Raw genomic sequence first — 13,702 nt, forward strand, 5'->3', positions numbered from 1 at the left:
TTTTAAAAATGGATACTGATGAACTGACTGTGGGTGGAAGAAATAAGACTTTCCAGAAAAGTGACCAAGAAACTGAAAGGCCATACCATTGGGAGCATAATCTATATCATCTATATTTCCTAAAATAACTAGGAAAAACGACAGAAATAATTTTCACAAAAATTACAGGGAGTCTAGAATGAAAATTGTCAAGAAATGATGAGAGTTGTGATGTGGCAGTCTATAGTTAACTTCAACAAGGAGGTTAGAGAATAGTATGGTAAGGTGGTGCACCTCTTCCTGGAACCTAGAGATCTTTCAGAGGAAAGACTCAGATCTGGAAGTGGTAAAAATGAAAGCTCAATAAGAACTTCTACATCTCAGGCCCATTGATATGGAGGTTGTGGAAGGAAAACAGTCCTACCTGAGAGAGTTACATGGAGCGTCATTGGGAGTAAACCAGGCTTTGTTTAGAACAAGAAAGTGAAAGGGCTACAAAGAATGTAGGAACTAAATATTTTGCTGGTAACAAACATGAGTTTCCCTGGGCAAAATGAAAGGGTTTGAGTAATGGAAAAAGAGTAAGTGAGTGAGTGGGATTAAGGGATATAGTAAACCATGTGGAATGAGAGTCTTGGTACCCAGAGAGGATCTCAAAATCTTGACATTCTGCTGGTGATAGGATGTGAGACATGATGTAAGTTTATGACAAACAAAACATCAATTTAAATGGCCCAAAGAGGGTAATGTTTTAGAACTTTTTAAAAAAACTACATTTTAGTGGCTCAGCTAGAAAGGATTTGGCTCATATACACAATAAATTAGAACTTTTCTTCAATCTTTTGCAAACAGGAAAACAAGCATTCCCTACCTGTGCTATCTATTGTTAGGGTTTCATTAGGTCTAACTGGAAATTACCTCAAGAAACAGCAGGTCATGATGGTTGATTGTCATTAGAAAGAACAACAGAGGAACAATTTAAATGAAATCTCTTAAATCAAATAATTAAATGAAATAGCACATTTAACTTCTTAGGGTGCTTTTTGTGATAAATTCATCCTGTGAGAGATTCATCAAAACACAGAGCTGCTCAATATCATATGTAAAGCAGGAGTCACACTACAGTGATAAATAACTTACATGATAATCACGCACGGGTGTATGCATGCAAGTGAGGATATGAGTATGAGCATGCGGCAAGAAGTGTGAGTGTGCATTCATGTGAATGTAGGGGTAAGTGTGTGTGATTGTTATTGTATGTTAATATTACTGTATCACACACATTCATCATCTCCACTGAACTGTTGAAGATTTCAGGCCCACCCTTAGGAAAATATCCTCCCTATCTGCAAGTTCCCCAAGTCTCCTGCATGCTAACCCTTTCCATGCGTGAAAATAAGGCTCAATAACAAATATCAGTTTACCTTGTGTGTGTAGGACAAAGTGTAACTTCTGAAAATCAATTACAGTGAAAAATACATGTCAGGCAGTTGTCAAAAAACTCAACCAGGGGTGAAGTGCAATCTCTCCCTTCCCAAAATCTCCTTTGAGAAATCTGATATTTGAGAGTAATAACTAAATAGATAAGTTAAACTCCCCTTTCTACTGATTTCCTCCTGACCATCTCTTTGTGAAATAAACTTCCTCCTAAATAGCAGGCATGGATTCTGTATTTGTTTGTTTTTATGCTGCTGATAAAGACATATCCGAGACTAGGCAATTTATAAAAGAGAGAGGTTTAATTGGACTTACAGATCCACATGGCTGGGCAAACCTCACAATCATGATGGAAGGCAAGGAGGAGCAAGTCACATCTTACATGGGTGGCAGCAGGCAAAGGGAGCTTGTGCAGGAAAAGTCCACCTTATAAAGCAATCAAATCTCATGAGACTTATTCACTATCATGAGAACAGCATGTGAAAGACCTGCCCCCATGATTCAATTATCTCCCACTGAGTCCCTCCAACAACATGTGGGAATTATGTGAGTAAAATTCAAGATGAGATTTGGATGGGGACACAGAGTGAAACCATTTCATTCCACCCCTATCCCCTCCGAATCTCATGTCCTCACATTTCAATACCAATCATTCTTTCCCAACAGCCCCCCAGAGTCTTAACTCATTTCAGCATTAACCCAAAAGTCCACAGTCCAAAGTCTCATCTGAGATAAGGCAAGTCCCTTTTACCCATGAGCCTGTAAAAACAAAAGCAAGATAGTTACTTCCTAGATACAATGGGGGTACAGGCATTGGGTAAATACAGTAAATACAGCCTTTCCAAATGGGAGGAATTGGTTAAAACAAAGGGGCTACAGGCCTTATGCAAATTTGAAATCCAATGGGGCAGTCAAAACTTAAAAGCTCCAAAATGATCTCCTTTGACACCATGTCTCACATCTGGGTCAGGCTGATGCAAGAGGTAGGTTCCTGTAGTCTTGGGCAGCTCCATCCCTGTGGCTTTGCAGGGTACAGCCTCCCTCCAGGCTGCCTTCTCGGGTTGGCAGCTTTTCCAGGTGAATGGTGCAAGCTGTTGGTGGATCTACTGACAGCTTCTGGAGTCTGGAGGACGGTGACTGTCTTCTCACAGCTCCACTAGGCAGTGCCCCAGTAAGGACTCTATGTGGGGGCTTTGACCCCACGTTTTTCTTCCACACTGCCCTAACAGAGGTTCTCTATGAGCACCTTGCCCCTGAAGCAAACTTCTTCCTGGGTATCCAGGCATTCCACACATCCTCTGAAATCTAGGCAGAGGTTCCCAAACCTCAATTATTGACTTTTGTGCACCCACAGGCTCAACACCACGTGGAAGCTGCCAAGGCTTGGGGCTTGCGCCCTGTGAAGGCACAGCCCGAGCTCTACATTGGTCCCTTTCAGCCATAGCTGGAGCAGCTGGGATGCAGGGCACCAAGTACCTAGGCTGCACATAGCACAGGGACCCTGGGCCTGGCTCAGGAAACCATTTATTCTAGACTTCCAGGCCTTTGATGGGAGGGGCTACCGTGAAGACCTCTCATATGCCCTAAAGACATTTTCCCCATTGTCTTGGGAATTAACATTCAGCTCTTCCTTAGGTATACAAATTTCTGCAGGCGGCTTGAATTTATCTTCAGAAAATGGATTTTTCTTTTTTTTCTATCACATTGTCAGGCTGCAAATTTTCCAAACATTTATGCTCTGCTTCCCTTATAAAACTGAATGCCTTTAGCAGCTCCCAAGTCACCTCTTGAATGCTTTGCTCATTAGAAATTTTTTCTGACAGATACCCTAAATCATCTCCCTCAAGTTCAAAGTTCCACAAATCTCTAGAGCAGGGGCAAAATACTGCCAGTCTCTTCAATAAAATATGACAAGAGTCATCTTTGCTCCAGTTCCCAACAAATTCCTTATCTCCATCTGAGACCACCTCAGCCTGGACCTTATTGTCCATATCACTAGCAGGCTTTTAGCCAAAGCCATTCAACAAGTCTCTAGGAAGTTCCAAACTTTCCCACATTTTTCTATCTTCTTTGGAGCCCTCCAAACTGTTCCAGTCTCTGCCTGTTACCCAGTTCCAAGATCACTTCCACATTTTCAGGTATCTTTTTAGCAACGTCCCACTCTGCTGGTACCAATTTACTGTATTAGTTTGTTTTTACACAGCTGATAAAGACATACCTGAGCCTGGCCAATTTACAAAAGAAAGAGGCTTAATCTGACTTACAGTTCCATGTAGCTGGGGAAACCTCACAATCATGGTGGAAGGCAAGGAGGCTCAAGCCACATCATACATGGATGGCAGCAGGCAAAGAGAGTTTGTGCAGGAAAACTCTGACTTATAAAGCCATCAGATCTCGTGAGACTTACTCATTATCATGAGAACAGCACAGAAAAGACCTGCCCCTATGATTCAATTATCTCCCACCAGATCCCTCTCACAACACATGGGTATTATGTGAGTAAAATTCAAGATGAGATTTGGATGGGGACACAGAGCCAAACCATGTCAGATTCATTGTCCTCAGTGTAATTTTGTGCCCTCAGTTGTGCTAACAAAGTGCTGCTGTCCTATGTCAAAGCCGCGCCAAAACACACTTTCCATTTATTGTCTCTCCTAATGTATAACTATTCTGTTTAACTTTTAATGTATTAGGTTTAACTTAATTTTTGTCTTTTAAAATTTTATAAGCTCTATTGAATTCTTTTCAGAATCTCAATAAAAGGCAGCTCTCTGGCAAGGTATAGAGGCAAATGTGTGTACATGAAACTGAGGTTTTGAGTGCTAGTTCATTGTATTGGATTCTTATAACATATGAGATAAGCATCATCATGCCTACTTAGCAAACAAGGAAACTGAGGCCAAGAGACATTAAGTGATACACTTCTACAAGTCACTTGGATGAGATAAAGCATAATTTGTCTATTTACTTTCAAGAATATTAACTAGCATGGTATCTCTTAGTAGGTCCTTAGAGAATGTTTCTTGATTGAGGGCGGTTACTTAGCTCTCTGAAAAAAAACCATCCAGCACTTCGAGGAAAAATCACCCTTTTTATCAGTTAATTCAAAATTTAGTAAAAGTTGGTTATTTGAGCCACAGTCATCCCCCTCATCCCAACCCACCTCCTTTACTAATGAAAGATAATTTCATTTCACTTGGTAGGTACTAAGTTATCGCAGGGATGGTAGCATCATCAGTTTATTGAACACAGAAAAATGGAATTGTAGAAATGTAAGAGTGAGTGAATTTCCAAGTGAGGATACAAATATGCTCTGTATCTTTAATATGACAGTTAAATACATTAGATGCTACAACATAGAAAAGTTTTTTTGACCCTTCTGGTAGTATAGTGTAATTTACAAATCATATTAGTAAGCTATTCTGTTAACATTGATGACAGAAGTAAGGTGGTAAAAAGAGGTCTCCTAAGAATTACTCCTGGATAAAAGTATATAATCTTTTAATATGAGCTACCTTGACTAAATAGTCCACACAAAATCATTTTCTTCACCAGCATAATAAAGTCTATTCTGACCACTTTCTTATAGGATTTTCATAGGGATCAAATGTGAACATATTTGTTAAACTGTCTTGAAATCATAAAGCATTGAAGAAATAAGGAAATTATTGTCACCCAAGGGTTTACCTTTTAAAACAGTTGAAAATGTAACTTTATATAATGTGAGAAATTCACTTAAGAGTATTCATTCTACCAGGGAGAGGAACGATAGTGATGAATGTTTTAATATTAACTCAGTTTGATTTTTTAATGACATGTATTATTTCTTTGCCTTTATCATATTTCAGGATTGTTCAACCTGAATTGAAAGCACTTGCAATGGGTTTTCATTCAATGGTTATAAGAACACTAGGTATGACAAATATATAGATTACACATTTTAACATATAAATATTAATGTTAAATCTTAAAGACTGAATGCAATTAATTTTCCACTCTAAGACTGTATAAAAAGGAGTAAGTAAGAATCATTTCTATTTTATGATAAATGAAAATAAAAAGGAACGGGAAAATTGAGTGACCTAAAAGATCATTTGATCGTTAATTCTAGTTAGAGTCTATCTGTTAAGAGCAAGGAATCATCATGTTTATATTATACTCTTTGTAACAGAAACAGAAAGATAGGTGGTCTCTGAGGCTTTCCTTCTTTCAGAAAAATAAGAATATTTCTCCCAGGTATAGGCAGAGTGGAGGACCTTCCTTCCAAATGGAGACATTACTTAGGACAGCCCTAAAGTAGCTTGGAAGCCCTGGGAATCTGGTCAGGCTGAGGTTGTCTAAAACAACAGAAGGTGACATTAACTGTGCCATTTCCCACTGCCTGGTCCTGTATGGCTGGACAGCTAACCATTAGCAGGAATTAATGCAAAAGGGAATGAAAATTCATACTCGAGAACTAGGCATGTTGGATTAAGAGGATGTCCTGAATAAAAGAAAGCTCAGAAAATTGTGGTTTATGGTGCCAAAGGGTAGGATTGTAGACTCCAGAGGCTGAAGGCCTATTTCTAAATATTCAAAAGTGATGAGAAAAGATTTAGGAAATGATCCTTTATCCCTTATTGCCATTTGCCTTTTTTACTGAACAGATACTTGTTGTTAAATAATGTCTAGTCTAACCTCTGTGAGTGCTCCTTTGTAAGAATTGTAAACATTATGTGCTTATTCCTGGGAAGTAGGAAAAGGGCATCATTCATCTAGGGATTGGTGCAGAGGACTGATTATGGCCTGTAAGTAACCACAGATGGCAGAAGGAAAAGGAAGTGGGAGGGGTCAGTTTCTGGGACCCTTGCAAGCAAGGGAAAAAGTATAACTCTATGGGCAAATTACCGTGAAGAAGTTGTACATGAAGTGTATTTGGTGAGAAAGTCACAGATCCAGAAAGGTAAAAGGAAATATAAAAGGAATAGGAGAGAGAAGATGAAGATGCTGCAGGGTTCCCTTGGCTCTATCCCAGCATTCCCTTTCTGGGTCCTTAATCTTCCAGCCTCTGTAATCATGGCAGTTTTCTACCTCCACATTCAGAGAAGATATCTCGCTCCTAGAACCTGGGCCACAGAGGCTGGAAACAGCATCTGGGTAGTTAGGACTTCTTCTGATATGTTGAAATGAGATTATAACAATAGAAGAAATTGTTTTAGCAACATAACATAGAAAAAAAATGAATTTTGTCATTCTAATTGTGAATATCCAATTTTGTTATGTCTAATATATGGTACAATGGACCCTAAATGCTTCTGTGGGAAACATCCACACTTAGTAGCAAACTTCCAATTCATGAACAGTTGTCTTAAATATGATATATGTGTAAATGGTAGAAGACCTATATAGTGTATTAACCTAAAAGAGATATTTAGAAAACAGATTATCAGAAGATTTACAATTCTAATAAGACAAAGTTTGTTACTTAAAACATTTACTTCATAAAGTTTGTTTAAACCAGTGGCATAACATGAAGAAAATAGATTGTTGGCATCTTTTCTTTATTTTTCAAAGGGTCGCTGTGATTTTTTGAAATCTGCAAATTTTTCACCCATTATTTCAGGACCAGTTTGCTTCAGATGCATTGGCCTCAGACAACATTCCGTTGTGATTCTACTATTTCTCAGTCTCAGAAAATTGAGAATGATTAAACGTAAAAAGAATCGGTGAAACATTCATGTATAAATCACTGTCATTTTTTGTGACAAAACAAAATCTGAAAAGTATGAATCACAAAACAGAACAAGAACAAAGTGAAATCTTGTATGCTTCATTTCTGCCATCTGAACGATAGCTCTCTACTATGATGGCCTTCAAAATTTTGAACAAATTACCTATTCTTACAACTAGGAGTTAATCTCAGAATTTATACTTCTCCTATAAATAACATATGTATCCCTGGAATGCTGCACATTCATCGAAATCAGGCACTACAGATAAAAAATTGACTTTGGAAAGACCACTGAAAATATATGTATCGTTGTGCACTAAAGACCACTGACAGAAACAAAATTTAGCAACAGAGACCCTAACCTGCAGCCTAGCCTGCTTTAGGAGATATTAAAAAGTGCATGAAATCGATGGAGAGAAAATGCTTGATCGTGGGCTCTAATAGCAGTAAGAAAGAGAGAATTGGGCCCTGAGCCCAGAAAGAAGTGAAATTGGCCAATAGCTGAGCACTGTTTGAAGCTGGGCCTGAACTTCTCTGGGGAGGGAATCCCCGTGTAAGCATTTACTTTTTTATTATCTTAAAATAGTATTAAAATCTCCTGCCTTTACAGCAGTTGAGGTGAGAGCTTTTCCTTTTCTCATAAAGTTATAATTTAACTCTCAGTAATCCAGCCATTCTTGCCTAAGAAAAATTCCATATCAACCAACATAACTTTCATGTTTTACTAACAACATTCCCCTTTTTACCAATCCGGCTTCAGTTAATTTGTATTGTAGGAAGAACAGAGTATACAGGTGTATAATACTCTTTCTTCCCTCTGTATATAGGGAGAGAAGAGTAGATCAAATACATCTGTGACATTACCATATGATTTAAGCCTTTGCGATTTCTAATAATTTTGATTCTTGGGTGGATGGAGGCCAAAACAATGGAATAATTTTCCAAAACTTTAAACTTGAATTAATCCAAAATGTATCAGTGTAGACGATCACCCAGTTACATTTGAAACCTTTCACTTGGATTGATATCTTTTTATCTCATGTTGCAGGAGGAATTCTAGCTCCAATATATTTTGGGGCTCTGATTGATAAAACATGTATGAAGTGGTCCACCACCAGCTGTGGAGCACGAGGGGCATGTAGGATATATAATTCCGTATTTTTTGGGTAAGTTGTCATAAACACATTTCATTAATAGATTTTTTTCTATGTTAATGTCTAAGATACAGCATTTTTAGTGTGATCATAATATTAATAATGACAGCTATCATTTAGTGAACCATTACTTTGTATTCACTATTGTATCAAGCATTCTGGTATCTCATTTTAATACTCATAGAAACTGTAGGAAATGTATATATTTCTCCTTTTTCCTTAAATATGAAGAAAACAAGATTCAAGAATAATGAGCAACTTGTCCAAAATTGCACAAGTAAAAGAAATACAGCTAGGATTTGTACTTGAATCTCTTTTGATTACAAAGCTCTCTCCCACTGGTTTCTCCAGGAAGACACAGAATGACCAGCTGCAGCTCTGGTTATATGGTAATTGAGGGGAAAAAATGGAAAAAAAAGTTTCAATACTCTTCTATTCATAGGCAGAAGTATCCTGCAAGTGACATTAAAATAACTAGATTATCTGGAAGAAGAAAAAAGCTGCTGCAATTGTACCTTACCTCTTATAGAAACATTAATGTGTAATTTATGTACTGACCCAATATATAAATTTGATTCCTGAAACTGTAAGTATTAGAACTACTCATAGTAGAATTTCTTTTAATTATCTAGGAAGAATAAATGTGTTTGTAAGTATGACCCAAATGCTTCAACGTATAATAGAAAAATAATGGTGAAAGGATTTACCTTGCTTTGTATATATACCCAATAATAGGATTGATGGGTTGAATGGTAATTCTGTTTTATGTTCTTTGAGAAATCGTCAGACTGCTTTCTACAATGACAGAACTAATTTATATTCCCACCAGCAGTGTATAAGCATCCCCTTTTCTCCACTACGTCTTCAGTATATTTTTCTTTGACCCCTTAAAAACAGCCATTCTGACTGGTGTGGGATGGTATCTGATTGTAGTTTTGGTTTGTAATTCTCTAATAATCAGTGATGTTGAAACTTAAGTGAACTAATGCATGAAGAGAAAACCAAATATCGTGGCCAGGCACAGTGGCTCACACCTGTAATCCCAGCTCTTTGGGAGGCCGAGGGTGGGCGGATCACGAGGTCAGGAGATCCAGACCATCCTGGCTAACACGGTGAAACCCCGTCTCTACTAAAAAATACAAAAAATTAGCTGGGCGTGGTGGTGGGTGCCGGTAGTCCCAGCTACTCGGGAGGCTGAGGCTGGAGAATGACATGAACCCGGGAAGTGGAGCTTGCAGTGAGCTGAGGTCGCGCCACTGCACTCCCGCCTGGGCGACAGAGTGAGACTCCGTCTCAAAAAAAGAAAAAAAAAGAAAACCAAATATCGCATGTTGTCCCTTGTAAGTGGGAGCTAAACATTAAGTACATATGGACCCAAAGTAGGGAACAATAGACACTGGAGCCTACTTGTGGATGGAGAGTGACAGGAGGGTGAAGAAACAAAACTACCTGTAAGTGACTATGCTTATTTAAAAAAGAAGAAAGAATAAGAACAGATAATAAAATATTTTAAAATCTGCATCACACAATGTATTTTAAGCAAAGTTCAACAACAGGGATAAATTAGAAGAGTTTGTAATTCAGACACAGACACAGCCAAATGTCCTATGTATATAAGGATCTCTTAAAAATCTCCAAAAACAGGCTGGGTGCAGTGGCTCACAACTGTAAGCCTAGCACTTTGGGAGGCTGAGGCAGGCAGATCACTTGAGACCAGGAGTTTGAGACCAGCCTGACTAACATGGTGAAACCTTATCTCTAGTAAAAATACAAAAAAAATTAGCCGGGCATTCTGGTACATGCCTGTAATCCTAGTTATTTGGGAGGCTGAGGTAGGACAATTGCTTGAACCCGGGAGGTGGAGGTGGCAGTGAGCTGAGATCACCAACTGCATACTCCAGCCTGGGCGACAGAGCAGGCAGGACTCCATCTCAAAAAAAAAAGAAAAAATCAATGCAAACATCAAATGCTAGCAAGAATGGAAAACAACAGGAACTACCTTTCATTGCTGGAGGTCATGTAAAATGGTACTGGAGTGTTGGAAGACAGAGTGAAATTTTCTTACAAAGCAAATAGAGTTATTGTATGATTAAGCAATCATACTCCCAGATATTTACATAAATTAGTTGGAGACATGTCCACACAAAAACCTGTACCCGAATATAAAAAAGTGGAAGCATTGAAGATGTCCTTCAGTAGGTAAATGGATAACTAAACTGTTACATTCATATAGTGGAATATTAGTAATCAATGTATTAGTCTATTCTCACACTGCTATGAAGAGCTACCTGAGACTGGGTAATTCATGAAGAAAAGAAGTTTATTAACTCACAGTTCCACAGACTTAACAAGAAGCATGACTGGGAGACCTCAGAAAACTCACAATCATGGCAGAAGCCTAAAAGGAAGCAAGGTGTGTCTTCTCCTAGTGACAGGAGAGAGAGAGGGAGAGAGCAAAGGGGGAAGTGCCTCACACTTCTAAACCATCAGACCGCATGAGAACTCACTCGATATCTTAAGAACAGAAAGGGAGAAATCCACCCCCAAGATCCAGTCACCTCACACCAGGTTCCTTCTCCAATTCAACATGAAATTTGGGCGGAGACACAAACCCAAACCATACCATTCAACCCCTGGTCGTTCCCAAATCTCATGTTCTTCTCACATTGCAAAATACAGTTATCCTTCTCAACAGTCCCTGTGTCTTAACCCATTTCAGCATTAACTCAAAAACCGACAGTCCAAAGTCTCTTCTGAGACAAAGTAAGTCTTTTCCACCTATGAGTCTATTAAATTTTAAAAAGTTAGTTACTTCCAGTCAGGCACGGTGGCTCACACCTGTAATCCCAGCACTTTGGGAGGCCAAGACGGGTGGATCACAAGGTCAGGAGATTAAGATGATCCTGGTTAACACAGTGAAAGCCCATCTCTACTAAAAACACCAAAAAATTAGCCCGGCATGGTAGTGGGCACCTGTAGTCCCAGCTACTGGGGAGACTGAAGCAGAAGAATCGCATGAAACCAGGAGGTGGAGCTTGCAGTGAGCTAAGATCGCACCAGTGCAGTCCAGTCTGGGCTACAGAGCAAGACTCTGCCAAAAAAAAAAAAAAAAATTTAGTTACTTCCAAAATATAATGGGGGTATAGGCATTTGGTAAATACTCTTATTCCAAATGGGAGAAATTGGCCAAAACAAAGGGTTACAAGTCCCATGCAAGTTCAAAACCCAACAGGGCAGTCATTAAATCTTCAAGCTCCAAAATGATCTCCTTTGACTCCATGTTGCACATCTAGGGCACACTGATGCAAGAGATTTGTGCCCAAGGCTTTGGGCAACTCCACTCCCGTGGCTCTGCAGGTACAGTCCCCATGGCTACTTTCACTGTCTGATGCTGAGTGCCTGCAGCTTTTCCAGGCACACAGTGCAAGCTGTTGGTGGATCTACCATTCTGGAGTCTGGGGGACAGTGGCCCTCTTCTCATAGCTCCACTAGGTAGTGCCTCAGTGGGGACTCTGTGTGGGAGGTCCAACCCCAAATTTTCTCTCTGTACTGCCCTAATATAAGTTCTTCAAGAATGTTCCATCCCTGCAGCAGACCCGCCTGCACATTCAGGCATTTTTTTTTTTTTTTTTTTTTTTGAGGCAATGTCTTGCTCTGATGCCCAGATTAGAGTGCAGTGGCAAGATCTCAACTTACTGTAACCACCACTTCCCAGGTTCAAGCAATTACTGTGCCTCAGTCTCCTGAATAGCTGAGACCACAGGCATGCACTACCACACCTGACTAATTTTCATGTTTTTAGTAGAGATGGGGTCTCGCCATGTTGGCCAGGCTGGTCATCCAGGCATTTTGATACATATTCTGAAATCTAGGAATAGGTTCCCAAACCTCAACTCTTGCTTTCTACATACTCATAAGCCCAACACCATGTGAAAGGCACAAAAACTTGGGGCTTGCATCCTCTGAAGTCATGGCCCAAGCTGTACCTTGACTCCTCTTAGCCATGGCTGGAGCTGTAGTCAGTGGGAAATAAGGTGCCATTTCCCAAGGTTGCACAGGGCAGCAGTGCCCTGGGCCTGACCTACAAAACCATTTAACCCTCCTAGGCCTCCAGACTGGTGATGGGAGGGGCCTCCATGAAGATGTCTAAAATGTTCTGTAGATATTTTCCCCACTGTCTTGGCTATTAACATTTGGATCCTCTTTACATATGCAAATTTCTAGAGCAGGCTTGATTTTATCCTCAGAAAATGAGTTTGTTTTTTTCTACCACTTTTATGCTCTGCTTCTCTTTTAAATATAAGTTCCAGGTTCAGATAATCTCTTTGTTCACGCATATGAGTAAACACTTTTAGAAACAGCCAGGTCACATCTTGAATGCTTTGCTGCTTAGACATTTCTTCCACCAGATACCCTAAATCATCTCTCTCAAGTTGAAAGTTCCACAGATCTCTAGAGCAGGGACAAAATGTCACCAGTCTCTTAGCTAAAGCATGGCAAGAGTGACCTTTACTCCAGTTCCCCATAAGTTCCTCATCTCCATCTGAGACAATCCTGAACTTCATTGTCCATATCACTAAGATCATTTTGGTCAAAACCATTCAACAGTCTCTAGGAAGTTCCAATCTTTCCCACATCTTCTGTCTTCTTCTGAGCACTCCTAACTGTTTCAGCCTCTGCTCGTTACTCAGTTCCAAAGTTGCCTCCACATTTTCACGTATCCTTACAGCAATGCCCCACTCCGGGTACCAATATTCTCTATTAGTCTGCCTCAGAAAACTTAAACTCATGGTGGAAGGGGGAAGCAAGTCATGTCTTCTCATTACAACAGAGGAGAGAAAAGTGTGCAATGGGAAGGGATACACACTTCTAAACCATCAGATCTGGTGAGAACTCACTCTCCATCATGAGAAAAGCAAATGGGAAATCCACCCCCATGATTCAATCGCCTCCCACCAGGCCCCTTCTCCAATATAACATGGAATTTCAGCAGGGACACAAATCCAAACTACATCAATCAATAAAAAGAAATGAGCTATCAGCCTATAAAAAGCAAAAAATGAAACTTAAACTCATATAGCTAAATAAAAAAAAAGCTTCAGATTGTATAATTTCAACTGTGTGATCTTGTAGAAAAGGCAAAACAATGGGCAACAAAAATCAGTAGTTTCTTGGGGCTCAGTGTGGAGAAGGCAGGCCTAGCACAAGATATTTTTGGGGCAGTGAAACTATTCTATATGATATTGTAATATTGGATCATAACATTTTGCATTTGCCAAACCCGTAGAACTTTACAACATAAAAAGTGAACTCTAATGTAAAATATGCGTTTAACAATGTATCAATATTTCTTCATCAATTGTAACAAATGTGCTATACTAATACAAGACATTAATGATAGGAGAAACTGTGTACATGTTGG

At 39.4% G+C, this 13,702-nt stretch overlaps 1 protein-coding gene across 1 annotated transcript in view; it reads left to right on the plus strand.

The window, feature by feature from the left end:
- Positions 1–13,702, plus strand: part of SLCO1B3 (solute carrier organic anion transporter family, member 1B3) — a 138,143-nt gene that overhangs the window by 113,102 nt on the left and 11,339 nt on the right. Inside the window, exons 14-15 of the mRNA XM_011969463.1 lie at positions 5,265–5,329; positions 8,175–8,292. Coding sequence (XP_011824853.1) covers positions 5,265–5,329; positions 8,175–8,292 — 183 coding nt within the window. The remainder of the gene's footprint in view (positions 1–5,264; positions 5,330–8,174; positions 8,293–13,702) is intronic.

This window comes from Mandrillus leucophaeus, unplaced genomic scaffold (assembly GCF_000951045.1).
Source record: "Mandrillus leucophaeus isolate KB7577 unplaced genomic scaffold, Mleu.le_1.0 Scaffold892, whole genome shotgun sequence".
Lineage (NCBI taxonomy): Eukaryota > Metazoa > Chordata > Mammalia > Primates > Cercopithecidae > Mandrillus > Mandrillus leucophaeus.